Source organism: Saccostrea cucullata, unplaced genomic scaffold (assembly GCF_032062105.1).
Source record: "Saccostrea cucullata isolate Sc308-1 unplaced genomic scaffold, CSIRO_AGI_Scuc_v1 ctg854, whole genome shotgun sequence".
Taxonomy (NCBI): Eukaryota; Metazoa; Mollusca; class Bivalvia; order Ostreida; family Ostreidae; genus Saccostrea; species Saccostrea cuccullata.
In genome coordinates this window covers 267,336-285,000 of record NW_026934639.1, presented here as the reverse complement: position 1 = coordinate 285,000, position 17,665 = coordinate 267,336, and the positions used below count along the sequence as shown (strand labels likewise).

The 17,665-nt window shown below is 32.1% G+C and overlaps 1 protein-coding gene across 1 annotated transcript in view; it reads right to left on the bottom strand.

Annotated features, from left to right (window-relative positions):
* The window catches only part of LOC134241106 (1-phosphatidylinositol 4,5-bisphosphate phosphodiesterase eta-2-like), a 24,466-nt gene extending 8,312 nt beyond the window's left edge, over positions 1-16,154 (bottom strand). The window contains 14 exon segments of the mRNA XM_062723194.1: positions 900-976; positions 1,168-1,253; positions 1,959-1,976; positions 3,583-3,703; positions 4,192-4,277; positions 4,609-4,663; positions 5,127-5,160; positions 7,072-7,203; positions 7,893-8,069; positions 8,184-8,313; positions 8,730-8,881; positions 13,433-13,503; positions 13,836-13,991; positions 15,692-16,154. Of these exon segments, the coding sequence (XP_062579178.1) occupies positions 900-976; positions 1,168-1,253; positions 1,959-1,976; positions 3,583-3,703; positions 4,192-4,277; positions 4,609-4,663; positions 5,127-5,160; positions 7,072-7,203; positions 7,893-8,069; positions 8,184-8,313; positions 8,730-8,881; positions 13,433-13,503; positions 13,836-13,991; positions 15,692-15,806 (1,410 nt within the window). The 5' untranslated portion in view covers positions 15,807-16,154.
* Positions 16,155-17,665: the final 1,511 nt, after the last annotated feature.

Sequence of the window (17,665 nt, the reverse complement as noted above, 5' to 3'; positions counted from 1 at the left end):
GAATTATGAAATTTTTCTTTCAGTGACCTTGAGCTTCCCAAAATGACCTTGGGTCAAGGTCAAGACACACCCTAAGGTCATGAGCAATCTTTGTGTGGAGTAGTAGATGCTAATGTTCCTTCGTAAGAAAGATATGGACCGGACATGTTTGCATAGACAGACGGACAGACAGACAGCTAGACAGACAGACAGACAGACGGACAGACGGGCAAGCTGATTCCTATATACCCCCCAAACTTCGTTTGCGGGGGGTATAATTAATTATAATATATCTAAAACATTTTTAAAATACCAAGATCAAATGTCAGTTCTACATTTTGAGATCTAAAATTTCATTACAAAAGATGCAAATCTTGTTTTTTGCAATATTTTCATTTGCTCCATAAAATGCCACGAATAATCTAAAATGTGCTTAATGGAACATGCAGTAAACTAGCATAATGCCAAATAGTTAGTAATTATGAAAAAATCATAAATTTATAAAATGGTTATAAAAAAACATGCCCAATTTGCAGTTTTGAATCAATGTCTTGTTTATGAAAAATGAACATGCATTTTCAATTTAGCAAACTTTCTTTGCTTTAAGACTTTTCTTGTTTTGTCCTCATTTCAATTGATACGATGTAATATGCAAAATTTATTTGGTAATAGTGATAAAATGAGTGTTTGCAAATATTGAAATATGATGCACCAAGCTTACTTCTTTCATACCTTGTTTAAATGATTCAATTATTCAATTACTCAAAATGTTACAGGCTCTCATAATTAGGCATTGATATTCTAATTGTAAGTAACATGCATCATACATACAACATCTACACACTATATTAAGATACAGGCCACATTTGTGACATTCTTTGATATATTATCTAATTGATAGATATAATATAAATACTTACTTTGATGATAATTTTCCCCATGAGGTCATGAGGGGAGGGAATTCTGTTCGGAGGTTCTTCAGGAGCATAGAGTAGGTCTGTAACAAAGAAATTAATTAGATTTTCTACCTATCACCAAGTTTATAATACAACAGAATTGTTATGTTATGTATATTATATCAAATGTATATCTCATTACTTTTACATTTTGAAAAAATTGAGAATATGAAGCAATGTTATCTATGATCGATAAATTGATTAAATAAAGTACATGTATTTGTAGCTTTACCTCCTAAGATGGATTTCAGGTATTTTGCCATAACACCTTGCTGTCGTACAGAGCAGTGGTTCTCTATTGATAGAATGACTGGGTAGCTACAATTCATAGAACAATTCATATCAACCAGATTTAAAATCTGGGTTCACTAGTAATAACATTACATTTTTTTAAAATTTTTAAAAAAAAATTGATATATATATACAATATCTATCAAATGCTGGGATCTTCTACAATGAAAAATAAATTTGAAATTAGCTTTACCACAGCTATACATAAACAATTTTTTTTACAGATCACATTTGGATTTTTCAACCATAAATGTTTTTAATAATCAAAAAATTTTAAAAAGTAATAATAAAAACACTTCATCCCACGAAACTTAAATTCACTCAAAGTCCTATAACTCCACTCAGATAAAGAGATCTGTGAGCTGCAGGAAAGTGGTATTACGTGATAGAAGGCTAAAGCTTGTGTTGTTATGTGTTAAAAGAAAATAACACATGTAAATGTATTTCCAAAATGTGAGTTGTAGCAACTAAATAATGAAAGGACTATAAGAAAATACCAAAAAATAATTACACTGATTGTATTTTTCATGAGATTTTTTTTTTTAATTCTGTGTGATCTACCCCTAACAAAACTCAGAGTAAACTCAATAGTAAAATTGTCATTGAATTTCATAGAAACTACAGCTTTGATGAAACTCATCCATGTGTTTAAATCTCAAAAGAGAAATGAAAATAATGCTAGTTTTATTTGATTAAAACATTACACTTATAGATTAAAATAAATCATATTACCTGCTGAATGGAATTTCTCTGATAAAATTGTTACATACAAGCAGATAAAATTTGTAACAAAGCATTTTCCATTATGCTGCGTAAAATTTTTCATAAAGTGAAGGTGTGTCTAGAAATGTGATCTATGCATTTCAGCTCTCTGTGTCTAAGAATTTTGTGCAGTTTGTTTTAACTTTTATTTCAATAAATTTGCATGTGTGTAAAGTATATTTAATAAGCATTTAGTTTGCATCTTTGAAAATCATACATATAGTTTTCACCTTGGCTTTAAAATATTTAAAAAAAACTTTTGACAAAGATGGGATACATCGCATTAGAAACAATTATATAATACGAGGGTGGTTCAAAAATTACGCGGACTTGTTGCACAGAAAAAATATTTCACGACTTAATCGGGCAAAATGTCAAACATAATATAAAAGAATCTTTACTTATATGCTCTTCAAATTTCATATCAAAATTTTGTAAATTGGTATCAATTCTGAGTGATTTTTCAGGACATATCATTAAGTCACGGAGCAGCAAAATCTTCGATGTCACAGGCATTATAAAAAAAAATGTGTTATTGAGCTTTCATTTCTCAACATTTTCCCAAGAGTACCTGTACAGTTTGAGTTACCTTATCTACTCAACATCCAAACACCATTTCTCGTCAAGCTTGAAATCTATCAAACAAGTAAAGAATATTTTTTTTTTGTTTTAAAACCAAAAACTGCATGTATTTATGAGATATAGTGTGATATTGGTGACTCTCAATCACGTTCTTTTCAGTCGGATAAAGTTTTCGTCGATAATCTTCTTCACGTCCTCCCGTATAGCCTTTTTACAGAGGTCTAACGGTCTAAAATTTCAATTTGCTATTTGTGGACGAATGTCACGAATACCCTAGTTTATTTCATGTTTTATCATGCATATTTTTTATCTATGTTGGCGATATCTCGAGCATTACACATATTTTAACAAAAGTGTGGTGCGCCGTCAATTCAGAAGATGTCATTTTCACAGTCGTTTTCACAGGAAATGCATCAGAGAAAAATCACTATATTTCTGTTAGTACTTCAAATATCACATTAGAAAACTAAATACATAATAATAGAACAATTTAAAGATATATTTGAGAAAATTGTCGGAAAATATCGCAAATTATAGAAAATAAATGAGTTAAATTTTGGATTCCGCATGCTTTTGCTTCAAATTTTTTGTCTTGCTCCGTACCTCTCCATCAGCGATATCAACATACCGATAATTCTAGTAGAATTTTTTTTAAATACAGAAATTTTGCTCAAAATTTATTGGAATCTTTGAGATACATATTTCTGTGAAGTTTCATTAATATATGACATCTGTAAGAGTAAATACTAGGAATGTCCGCGTAATTTTTGAACGGCCCTCGTACATGTGTATAAGTACCAGATTTAAATAAATAAACAGTCACATTTGTATGTATCTAAACTTTAAAGGAGAATGAAATGAACACAGCCATTCCATTATACACTAATATGATCATCCACCGGTGGCTGTAGCAAAGCAGAATATGGCTACATGGGAAAATTTAAAAAATCATCTCTAAACAAAAGCAAAAAATTTTGACTGAAAATGTTGACAAAAAAATAAAAAAACTTACGGTGAAGACTGAAAAGCGTAGTCCTTAATGGCAGAAATGACATCACGGAAGAATATCTTGGAGGTAAGTGTGTAACCATGGTAAATAACGGGTTCATCATCCGGCCCATCCCAGCAATCCACTGTCAGAAAAAAAAACAGGTCTGATGTATACAAAAAACCGCAATATCATCGGGTATGATATTGATATTATTTACCAGAAAGAGTCAGACTGGAAATACTAAACACTACTTTGAAATTTTTCAGAAATATTTCGTAGTGGATTGAAATTTGTTACCAACCATTACTATAAAACATGTACAGTGTATAGAGCTCATCTCATTAAAGTCTGTTCACAACCTGGTTTTTCAATTGCTTCACATACTGTAAATGTATTATATTTAGCGTGTATGATATTTGGCGGAAATTGACTTTTGAATATGTTAGCGTAGATTTGATTTAGCGCATTTCTTCATATTCTTATTTATGTGTATATGTGCAAAACATTTAGCGTTGTACTTGATTTTGCAGTTGCTGCATTCTACCAAAGCCGCTAAAAAGAATACACAGCTAAATGTTATACGTTTACAGTATACTATTATTATCTCTATATAAGGACATGATGACCTACATTCCACACAACGACAGCCTCGAGTCAGAGCTGTTATATAGGCATCCACTCGACTTGGTCCCCTCAACTGGTCTTCTATCAGGTATCTATAACAGACACACAGACAGTATAGTCACTATAACAACTGATAGATAAAGAAATACAGGTGACTTTATAATTTTTTTTATGTCCCTTTCTTAAGAACTTCAGTTTATCATAACGTACGTCAAAAGCACACTTTTATGACGCCAATCATAACTCATGATGAGTTTAATAACAACATTTTTTTAAAGCTTTTTACAAGAGGAAGATTATTTCTATGGTTGATAAAAAAAAATAATTCTTCATTAAATGTTAAATGTTAGAAAATACTCTGATTACGTTTAAATGTACTCTCGTCTTGTCAGTATCTAGTACTGTTCTTTCATGATAACCTACGTGTTATGGGAGGAGCTGATGTAGTAGTTGATGATGGGTTGTGTCAATAACATATTAACATTTTTTAAAAACACAGCTTTTTGCAAGAGGAAGATTATTTCTATGGTTGACACAAATACACCCATCAAATATTGTTCAATAATCATAAATTGGTTAGGGTGCTTAACATTAAATGTTTCAATGAAATTTCCATTTCTTATTATGTTTAAAATATTGTACTCATGATTACGTTTAAATGTGTGTTACTATCCATCTGCAGCTTTAAATTGTTTATTGCATATTTTATGAAATAATGGAAATGCTACAGTCTAATAAAAAAAAATCAAAAATTAATCTAGTATAAAATTCTGTGAGACTTTTTGTTGCAAATATATAAAAATTGAAATAACAATGAACTACGTGTTATGTTTTAATTACATTACATCCATTGAAAGAGGCCATCAAGCTGATGTAGTAGTTGATGATGGGTTGTGTCTCCATGTCTTAATTCTCTCTAATTTGATACATTTCTGCTATCAAAAATCGCCGGTGTACAGGGTTAAACAACTGCAACTATATTTTAACATTTTTTAGGATTATGAAATTTAAAATTTTAAAGACTGTTTTTTTTTTATAAAAAAATCACTTAAATTAAAGGTCAAGTGACCTTGAAATGGCAAGGAGCGACCACCGTGAACCCTGTTTTCTAGTTAAAAACAAAATCACAAAAGCCCCACTACATTACAATAATACAACACAGCAGTTCACTGAGTTATTGAAGAAATGAAGTTGTGTTAATCTGACTATTTACTTTGTACTGGTAATCTAGTACAAAGATTTAACAGAAATTACAATGCTGAATGATATTTTGAGGGCAACAGAACTTATAATGATCAAGATTCTCATACATGTACAACCATATGTGAGGAGAAGATCAATTGAATGTTTTCAAAAAAGATAATTACATAGATTAAAATTTCCTTTCAACATGTGAAAAAATTGGAATGCAAATAGAAACCAAGTTTTCTTTTAAGTGGTATAATCAAAATTTATTTTTCTAAAATTATTTGGTCCATTATGGTTCAATGAATAAGAAAATTAAGCCTTCTGTTACCATCACTTTGAAATGTAACTAAAATGCATATTTTATTTATAGAACTACAAAAAAGAGGCCCTTGGGCCACAATGCTCACATGAATCACTTTGATTCTGCTGTCTTTCAAGAGCTTTTCCCCATTGTAATACTTACAGTGATCCCACAGTTCATGATTTGAACAATTTAGAAAATACATTAACTCAGGAATTTCCCATATAAGTTTCAGCTTCTCTGGATTGGCGATTCGTAAGAAGATTATAAAAGATTTTTTTCAATATGCACATATTTCAATGTAAAACCTATCATTCCCTATTCATAACACACCCTACCCATAGGGGCCATGATTTGAACAATTTAGAGTATGCTAGCTGTAGAATTGTAGCTCTCCGAAAAAATATATTCACAGATCGGAATGCTACAGTGCGATCCATTGAAAAAACTGTATATTTATTGTGCACAAAAAAGTGCACTGTTTCACGATTTATTGCTCCATGTTTTTAACACTGCCATCTCAAATATTACTAACTGTGTGTTCCTAACACATTCTTTCACTGTTTCCACAACAAAATATTCCTTATAATAGTTTTAATAGCCTTACTGGTCCTGAAATTAAGATCATCGAAAATATTGTCTATTTATACTGCCATTTTGGTTTGCAAGATAATTAGGTCCAACGCGCTTCGTACAGATGTTAGCTACGAGAGTAATTGATAAAGGAGAAAGGGCTTTTTTTGAAATCTAGCTTTTTTGCAATTGAGGTAAGAATTTGGAAGAATTAATCCAGACCCGAGCGCACTTTTTTGTGCGTAATAAATATACAGTTTTTTCAACTGGTGGCACTGCAGCTCTTTCGTCTGTCAATATATTTTGTTGGAGAGCTATAATTCTGCAGCTAAGAACATGCATAAACTCTAGAAGCTTCCATATTCATTTCAACTTTTTTTACCCAGTAGTTCTTTGGAAGATTTATAAGGGCCTTTTCTATATTTCAATGTAAACATTTTGTTTTCCTATTGTGGCTACACCCTTCCCTTAGGGGCCATATGATTTGAAAAATAAATAATCTTCACTATCTTGATAACCTTCCATTTAAGTTTCAGCTTTTTTGGCCCTGTGGTTCTTGAAAAGAATATTTTTAATGACCCTATTTTTGTCTTTTCTTGATTCTCTCCCCTTGTAATGTAGCTTAACTTTTCATTTTTAATGATTTAAACTCCCCTTCACCCAGTAAAGCTTTACATCAACTTTGGTTAAAATCAGCGGAGTGGTTCTTGAAAAGAAGTTAAAATGTAGAAGGTTTACAAACTGACGGGAAAAAAATGGACAATGTATGATTAAAAAAAGCCCACTTAGGCTTTCAACTCAAGTGAGCCAAAGAACCTGTTTACTAAAGAAATAAATAACAGCCCTCTCCTTCAGTAAATATTACCTATTGAACTGAGGTGGTCTTCTAGCTGCAGCTGTTTCTGAGGTTCAAAAGCTGCTATCAGTTCCTTAGATTGGTCCTCTGTTAAATCCAGCTAGAAAAATCAAAACTGGTTGAGAGCATGTTTTTTTTTTTAAACATAACTTTAATTTGGTGTCTATCAGGTCGACATCCTGCCTTAAACAGGCTGATAATAGCTGGGAAATGGTCTTTGAGCAATTAACCCGGCTAAAAAAGTCTTCCAAAATGAAAGGATGACTTGTAAAATGTACTATCTATCCTTAAGTAAATAATATGATTCATTATAAATATGTTGCTTTGCTTCATATATATGCCAATTACATACAATGATCGATTGTGATAGATTATGTCCCTTGCAAGGTCATGCCACTCATTTGAAAAATCACATTGTCAAGATATTCAATGGCGAAGGGTTTCAAATTTGACCTTTCCTTAGGTATATATATGTACATGTATATTAGAATGTCATGTTTTATATTAATAAGAAAAATCTTGGGGACAAGAAAAACGTTACAGTGTCATCCAAAGTTGTTATTCTTTTTTCAATAAATGACACTTGTAAGTATATACAGTAAAACTCGGTTATAATAAAGTCACTAGGACCTATGAAATTACTTCCCTATATCCATAATTTGTTATATCCATACAAGGAATTCATTAACCTTGTATAGCTGGGGATCCAAGATAACTTCGCTATATTTGTGAATTCGCAATATTTGTATTCGTACTCAACGAGTTTTACTGTATGTCATTGAATAGTACCTTTTGTTCATGGTAAAAGAATTTGCAGAGATCTGTAAAGGTCCAGTAGCCTTTGCCATCATCATACTTCATAAATATTTCATCTACTTCTGGCCTCTCTGTCAACATGTGATAAAATTTGACAAACTCCTCTGCATCCAGCACAGGTTTACCATAGGTTTTAGTTGTGTCTGCTTTCTACAAAATACAATACAGACACATGCAGTTATCTCTTTTAAAAACAAAGAGGATTTCTTTCTTTTCAATATTCTAAACAATATATTCAGGAAAAGAATATTCAAAACCTCTCACATCAAACAGTTTCTGGACATATTTTTTATCCATGTCTGCATTCAACTGCTTCAGTAACTTGAGAATTTCCTCAAAGTCCAGACTTCCATCGTTGTTCTTGTCAGCCATTTGAAAGGCTTCTTTGATCCAAGTAAAATCAGATAAGGAAGCAAAACATGTGCTGTAAGATCTAAATTGATTATACTTATCATAAACAATACATTTATTACAGATTTATACATATAAACCTACACCTCAACCATTACATACTGGCTACCTCCCATTTCAAGCAGGCATTATAATGAAGTGTACAGATAATACATGTACTGGATTATAATTGAGAATTTGTACAAAGCTATATGTATGGCACTCTCATTTTTCCAAAGTGTGTGTCAAATCAAAGATTTAACTTAAGTAAAAAAATTTTTATAGTTATTTTCACAAAAATCAAAATTTATGAATACTCTTTGTGCAAAAATACACTTAAAAGTCATAAACTTAAAATTTCACCATAAGATAACAAAAATTTTACTAAATGATGTTATCATAGCTCGATAGTAAGGATATCGGTCAGTCTGTTGTTTTTGGTCCATGTATTGTTCCATGTGGAGAGCAAATCGCAGACCTTTGACCCAGTCATCTCTCAGCTGGTGAGACTCGGACATTAAGTGCAAGACTTCATGATTCGTACCAACCACCACCGCAAAACACTGCCCTCTCTGGAAAGAAAACCTAGACATCAGGTTAACTGTATGTAACACTCAACCAAATTCATATATATTATTATACCAGTAACTTGATCCGAAGAGTCGTATCACGTCGAGTTGACAGGCGTGGATCATCAGATCAAATGAGACATGAAGCGTCAAGTTTGATCTGATGATCCGCGCCTGTCAACGAGACGTGATACGACCCTTCGGATCAATTTACTGTTATAATGATAAATTTATTATATACCCCCTTAAAACTATCTAAATATAGCAAAATAATATTTATTCAAAAAACAAAGCATAATAACAAGGGATTTTTTAACACGCAAGAAAAATAATGTCATGTTTCTGCATACTACGTCATCAGTTTCAGAGAGTGGTGATATGGATTCAGAAAACCACAGTTTGGTGATCAGGAAAGTCGGATCACGTCACGTGATTGCGTAAAATCAACAGTAAAATTGAGTGATACACATTAGGTATAGAAATGCATGCATGTAATAATGGTCAAAGTCTCTTACAATAAATCATTATAACTAGCTAAATAGTTAACACTTCAATTATTAGACCAGCTAGTATTGCTTATAAGAAATTACCTATATACAATTTTAATTTACAATAAGCAAGCATATTAATCAATTTAAAATCTTGGTATTCCTAGTAGGGAAAATATTTTTGATCCTTCTTTACTTGAAATCTTGCATTAGTTTTTTAAAGTTTGTAGTGGTACGTGTCAATGTCTACAAATCATTAAAAGTCAATAGCTTACTGTTGTTGTATGTAATTAAATGATCTAGTGCAGTCAGGAGTTACTTCTCCCTGACAAATATTTCGGCCTACACCTTTACAGAGTGTAAGGCGATTACCATTTGACTGTTCAAACAAAACCGTTTGTAATGAATTTGCACACATTTAAAATTCCTATATCACACAGAACTCATGAAAAATCCTTGTTTACTCTTCTGCTGTGATATACATGAAAGTCTTGACCAATACTGTATACATTTACATAAATAATTCAAAACATTTACCCACCCTTCACAATTAACCAGGCCACTCCCAGTCCTTCTTTGGACATTTTTCGCCAAAATAAACAGAAATTTTTAATTTTCTTTATTATATTCAATCTGACTGACAGAAGTTATCTATACCTTACAAACCTGCATCTTCTTTAAGTTGCAGTTATGGGATGTGGAATATCTTAATATATTCGAACAAAAAAGATAATGCTCATGCATTTAATATTGCTTGATACTAATTGATTCAATCTGATGTGTTATAGAAGTAATATCATGTACACCAATGAGTCACTTCCCGTTATCTAATGTACATTTGATTGCTCTGAATTAAACACGTAATATGAAGGTAATAAAAAGAGCAAGTGTATCTGAAGAAAATTATCAGCAGTATGTTAATGGAGCATTTATGTCTGATTGGTATAAATATGATGTAATGAAAATGTATAGGGTGTTTCAAAAACCTTTTCTAATATTCTTATAGACATGTATCAAATTAATTAATCTATAAAATTTGTATGCTATTAACTTCAAATAAATAATAATGACCTAACTTCTTGACTGCCACCACAACAAACTCCTGACCATCACCATTTCACAGTGCCCTGCCACAATTGTGTCCAGAAAAATTCCTGCTAATGGTCACACTAGTACTATACTAGCTACATTTCTCTAGTCACCTGCATGGAGCAGTGGTCAGAGTGTCTGCGCTAGAGTCATGGAGTAAGGAGTTGATCCTTAACTGCAGGTTCAAATCCCACTGTGGAATGTGGACACTAGTCCTTCAGATGAGGCCATATAAACCAAGGTCCTGTGTTGCAATAGATACTGGCACAATTATTTTGCTAATTAAATCCTTAAATATATGGCCTGCACCTTGGGGGCAGGGTTTTGTATGACAATGCACAAGATCATGTGCAAAATTGTGTTCATTATTTTCAGGAATAAAGGATAAGTAGTTTAAATAAATTCAAACAAATCTTTTCCGGCTCTCAAGGGGGGGGGGGGGGGGAGCAAACAATTTTTTTCTCTATAGCTTGAATGTAGACTACCAAGGTTGGTTAAAATAACTCCACAATTTCATGTGTTTATTTCTTTTTCTTTGATATGAAAGGAAGTCTAAAAATAAAAGCATTGTAAAACATATTACAAGCATCATTTTGAAACACCCTGTACCAGTAATTAGATAATTGTTGGGACACTTTCCTCTTTGACAGGACAATTTAATCACAAAAAATATGAAATAAAAAGACAACACTTCAAGCATTTATCACTAGATTTGTCAATATATTGCACTACAAGCATCTATCCTCATCTAATTAACAAAAGAACACAGAAATACTAGAATTATTATTCATACACCCATTACATTAAGTGGAATATGATACAGATATGGATTTCAGCTGTATGATAAACTCATCAGGGAAATTACTGATAATTAAATGAGTTCCACAACCAACTTCCCAAGTCCTACAGAGAGGGTTTATAACTAAGGCTCATATTGCTGGTTTTCTTCAATATCCCTGGATGCACCAATGGATTTCATCTGAATAAACCAAACTTATATGAAACTGTTTAACAGAAAATGTTCAATTGCAATACAGTTCTTACAGGTCTATTTCCTTCGGTATAATTGTAACAATGCCAAAATCTGTCCCAAACAAGTTTTCATAGGTGGGAGGAAAAGATGATAAATGAAAATTTAAATATGTTTATATTTGAATGAGAAATCTTGACAGCCTGGTAAAATGAATCACACCCTCCCACTTATTTCAGATATTCAGAATTCCATAAGGCACGGACTGGTACTCCATTTATTATAATTCAATTGTTCACTCAGACTTTTCTATATACTGGTACTTTTCACCAAGGTGAATCTAGCCATTATGTTCACATTCAATATACAGTGTTATAGCTACAAGTTCTGGGTTGGTTTGTCACAACATCAATTTTTTTCTGAGACATATATTTCAAGGGCATTTAATATTCTCAATGCTCAATAGTAGAACATTATTTTTTTTTTTAATCTGCCATCCAAATTTAATAAGCTTCAAACATTTAACTATTGTTTTCTGTTAGAAAAACACTTTTTTCATGAGAACTTTATTTTTGGCAAGATTACTCAAGACAATGGACTCAAGAAAATTTCATTCTAGAATAATAAATTTTATAAGATCAGATTTTTTAAAGTTTTGTCCGAGTTCAAGTTCAATTTATTCCCTCAAACCAATTAATGGTACATGCATGAGGTTCTATGTAGTATGTACAATATGTAAATGTGTACAAAAACAAAGGCACCACAAGGTGTAGCACCCTCTCACAAAGAGCATATTGATCCCTAAGCAAATTACGTCATTTCCCATTTTGTACAGAATTTGACTCACTCATCCACAAATTAACACACGTGATTGCATAACTTTATCCCCTCAAACTCCATTGCAAGTGATAACATTAAACAAGACCAAAAGAATCAATTTAAGGACTCCTGATTTTGTTATTATAGGCTATTAGTTCATTTTGCTTAATTTTTTATCTATTTATTTCTTTTTAATGTGTTAAAAACCAAAGTGCAAATGGACCCAATTAAATCATAGAAAAAAAAAATGAAATGGCCTTACTTATAACAATTTTCATGAGAACTGCATGTCTCCTGTAGTTGTACAAAAATAAAGTTCTGGGAAATAAATTAAGTAGTTTAAAGTATTCGCAGCGGAGAAAAATTTTAGACAACTAGAGTTTATATTTTTTAAGGAGTAGTTTTATGTTTACTTATTAAATAATGACATACTTTTAATCATTTTCCTAACCTTGAATGGATAGTCTGAGTGAAAGTATATTTTTGGATAAATAAATCAATCAATTCGTAAGCATATATGTATTAATTGCTTGCTATTACCAACTTGTTTGTATTAAACAATAGCATATGTCATTTTGACATTCCATAAAAGATTTTGGTAGACTGTAATTAACTATGTTCCATATAATATGTAATTCATTTTACTGATGTATCAATAAATCATATAGCTACCTGGATTCATTAAACCAAATTGTGGGCATTTGCATAAGAAACAAGATTGACCGGTTATATATGTAGTGCTATACTAAACAATTAGTTTCCACCTTATAAGCACTCTATACTCCCTGAAGGATAGAAATTACAGCAATTGCCAGTCTTAGTATTTTAGCTAGTAAAGATGTTATGGTTTTATAAGTCATGAAAACATAATTTACATTACATCTATTAACAAACAAAGTTAGGAACAGTAGTACTTGGAGAACAGTCAACACAACTTATACCATGCTATACTGAGGTTGGTGTAGGTTTGGCACCTCTGGATGTTTTAATGTATCAATTTTGGCTAATTTCTCGCTATTTTTGAGCAATTTGAAAAAATAAATCTTAATTATTCAATAGTTGGGAAGGAGACGGGGGATACGGTCAATAAATTTCCCCTTGAAAAGATATATTACGTGTATATGTTTTGTTTTTTTTTCTTACTAAAAAACAGCATGAACTCTGTTTTAAATGCTCTAAGATTCTTACATCATAAGGGTCCAGCCTTTTTGAGTAATCTTTTTCTCCCTCTCGAACTTCTCGGATCTTTGATATTGGCCCTATTATAAACAGATAAAAATTTAAGTTGAAAGAGCATGTTTGATTCCTGTTTTATATTATATCAAAAATATTTTTTGAAAGGAATAAAAAATGGCCTCACATACATGTATACTAATTAAAGGATTAACAATATGGCACACAGCAGTTAAACCAATTAATATGAGATTTTTTTCAATATAATGATTTTTTTAAAGGCATCCAAAGATTTATCATCTTAACACATGTATATATATATATATATATATATATATACTTTCGGTAGCGATGGTAAATTATTGAAAATTTGATTTCATATCAGTGTCGTCTCTATTTGTTTTTAGTGTATGCTTACATGAGATTCTCTTTTTGCGGAATCTTTTTTCTGACCCCGAGTAACGTAACACCATGTTTTCTGTGTCCAGGTAAAATGTCCGGGGGTAAAGCAGGCCTCCACTTTTGACCTTGTACAGCATACTTCCTTGGCTTAGCATGTACAGGAGCTTGTCAACTGGAAAACAACATCTTAATTAGAAACATCTGACATATCTAACCCCTGGTTAATGTTTTATGTATCAATTAATGCATGTCTGTAACTATTATAACTATAACATGCAGCACATACCAGGTAGCCAAATAATAATTTCATTAATTGCAAAATACATTTAGTAAATGCACCTTGCTTTCATCACTTGGGTAATTTTTTTTCTTGGAAACATCAAAGCATTTCTAAACTTACCAGCCTCTAGGGAAAAAGAATCTGGGTGTTTCATATCTAAAACTACCAGTCTTAATTCCAGCTAACACTAGTAAATGACAACTTTCTTCAGACTTAGTTTCCTAAGTAATCACCCAAGACAATTAGCCATGTTTTACAGCTACATGAAAACAATTGCAGAATTGACACCCCTAGCCTAGGCCCATGTCTCCTGACAAATTACCCAGCAATCTCCCCGACAAATTACCCCAGCATTCCCACCAGTAACTAGATTAACGGGGTAAAAACCAATAGTCAAACTTTCTACAACACAGATCAATGGCATCCGATGCAAGTTTCCTTTCCTGGAATTTAATGGGTGGTATGTAAGAGACGTTAGAACAATGAAGAATATGCTTATTACAGAATTATTACATCAAACTCTTTCGGAAATTGAAATTCAGTTCTATGAACAGCAATTAAAATGGATGCATATAAAAGGAACCATAGGTAAATTATATACATGCAAGAGCTTTAAAATTGTTGGCTTTTTTCAGTTTCTGTAAATATATGATGGAGTTTGAGTATAAATGATCAATATACTTATCAAATAGCCAGTAAATGTATCTGACACTTTGAAACAAAGGGGTCATAAAAGTGCAAGGATTGATAAATACTTCATGATTTTCCCCATGGAATTGAACACCAATAATCTGCATTCTACAGTAGTTAAATGTTTTATGCAGATATATAATTTGCATTGAGCCATTTTTATCTCTTCATGCAATTATGCATATCAGGTACAAGTACATAAGAATACCCAAAACATGAATTTGGATATAAATTACCAATAAAGATTGGAAACACACCCTGAACTTTTAAAAAAGTATTTTTAGAAAGCCCCTGAATAAGGAATTATTTTATCAATTGCATGGCTTCTGAAAGACTGCATGTAGTTATAGCCCAGATCTGTGAAAAATACTGACAACAAATAATCTTCACACGGGAGTGCAAGTTATAATGATATTATGATAAATTTCATGTACATGCTATTCATTTCCCAAAATTAAGATACTTTGCAGTTTGATGTAAGATAAGCAAAGAGTAATTTTCTGTTTTAGTCAGCTCTTTCACTTCATGGTATCACCCGTCTGGCGAAGTCAAGTGGTTAGAGCATCTGCTTTGGAGTTATGAAGTAAGGAGTCGATCCTTATGTTGCGGGTTCGAATCCCACTGTGAGATGTGTAGAACGGTCCTTCAGATAAGAACGTATAAATTGTGTTCAAAGATCCCTCCCTGCTCAATGGCCGTAAGTGCCGAATACAAAATTCACAGCTCTCCATCAGCAAGTTGTGGTGTCTCCATTTGAGTGAAAAATCCTTGAGAGGGATAATAAACAACTTACAATCAAGCAATCAAAAGACCTGGTTACCCATACAGCTACACATCAATATATACACATTTTTCTATACAATTTCTAGTACATAGTACACACAGATTTAATAATAGGTTACCTGAATTAGGTCTCTGTACCCCCTTCCACTTACTCCCCTCCTTGGGGGGTCCAGATTGGGGGGGACCAGTTTCTGGGGAGTAGCGTGATCTATGACTTCTACATGTATTTCCCATTTTAGATTGTTCACATTATCTAAATTCACAACAACCATAAACAAGTCTTCAAAGATAGCCCGAAGTTGTTAATGATTCCTTATCAGATTGATAAATTGAAACTATTGTGTATTTCGTCCTGACGTACACTATTTCCTTACGACACCTTTTCCTCATGTCTAATGTGATGGTCCAACTTAGAGTCCTGCATGCTGAATACTTCAACTATTAATTATTCTATGATTTCAACGTATTCAATTCAACGAATTTAATATTAAATTACAAATCTTCAGGTAATTTTAAAGTCCTCTGAGCAGAATCAAGTAATAATTATACTAGCTTGAATAACTCCTTTGAAGGCGTGCCTTTGAGGAAGATATAAACATTTTGTGTTAAAGTTAAAACAACACGTCTCTGTCTACCTTTATGACCTTTGTACATGTAGCATGTTAGGTAGGTATTTATGGCCATGCACTTAAAGTAGTAAACATCTTATGCCCCTCTAACATGCACCTGATAGAGCACAAATAGTCAAATGTTTCAGTGTATGTTTATATAAGTAAATCTAAAAATTCTAAAAATCTAAATATGCAGTGACAGCAATAAGAGTCTGACTATAATTACACATAGACCTCCTATTATTCAATTTCGTACCCCAGGGCTTAAACAGATTAGAATCAGGCAGCACTTTTACCATGTTTACAGAAATAGGAGGTAGCCTGTGGGAGTTATCTTAATCAAATTTGTTATCATTGACAATTTTAGTCAATTTAAAGTACTGGATACTGATCAACACATTTTGGAAGGTCTTAAACAGATTACACATTTGAATTACAGGTAATTAAAGAATGTGTGAAAAACACTATTTACCATACTTAGTAAGTATGTGAAAGGTGAACTTATAGTGAACAAATAAGAGAATAAATACAACGTTTATGTAGTATCTTCTTGGCTTGAGCAATATTTTGACATTAATTTTTATTCTCTATTTTCTTTATTATTTGTTATATATTAAATCACTTAGAATTAATATCATTTATTATTTTTTAAAGAAATTGAACTTAATTAATAAATGATATTAAATATTAATGTTTTATTCCATAAAATCAAATATTTTCCCGTAAATAGAAAAAATAAAATTGTATAAAACCTCTTAAGCATACATAAGCTAAATCAGGTATTCACAGGTAAATCCAGGTAAATCCAAACCAGAAATCGGACTATAATTGCTATCAAAACACACTTCACACCAATTGTTCTTACCTAATTATCAAATGTGTGCAAAACGGTAACACACCATTGAGCCTTATTTTGCCACACAGAGTTATAAATTGCTGAATTTCACTTTTTGTATACTTAGACTTTCTATATGTTTGTTTATTTACTGTCCCTTTTGAGAATTTTTCACTTATACTTAGACACCACCAGTTGCTAAAGGAGGGCTGCAAGACCCTATCTTAGGCACTCAGAGCCATTAAGCAGTGAGGCATGTTTTATTGGCCAGCACCTACTGCGACACGTATGGGACCTCCGTTTATACGGACTTATCCGAGGGACTGATCTCCAAGTCCTGCTATAGGATTCAATTCCTTACTCAGCAACTCTACAGCAAATGCCCAGATCTGACTGTCAGACCACTGCTTCATGTGAGAGATACTTGATATCTGAAAAAATGTCTGTATTAAAGTGTAGTACGATATCTCAACAATTTTAAAAATTGCACCAGCTTGTGGGATTGAGTTGCATACTGCACAAAAAGTTAACAGCTGGACAGGTATGATATGCAAGACTGCATGTATACCTCAAATTTCACTCTTTTTTAAATTTAAAGAGGTATGCATAATACTGAATACTTCCTAAGAATAATATAAAGAATCTTG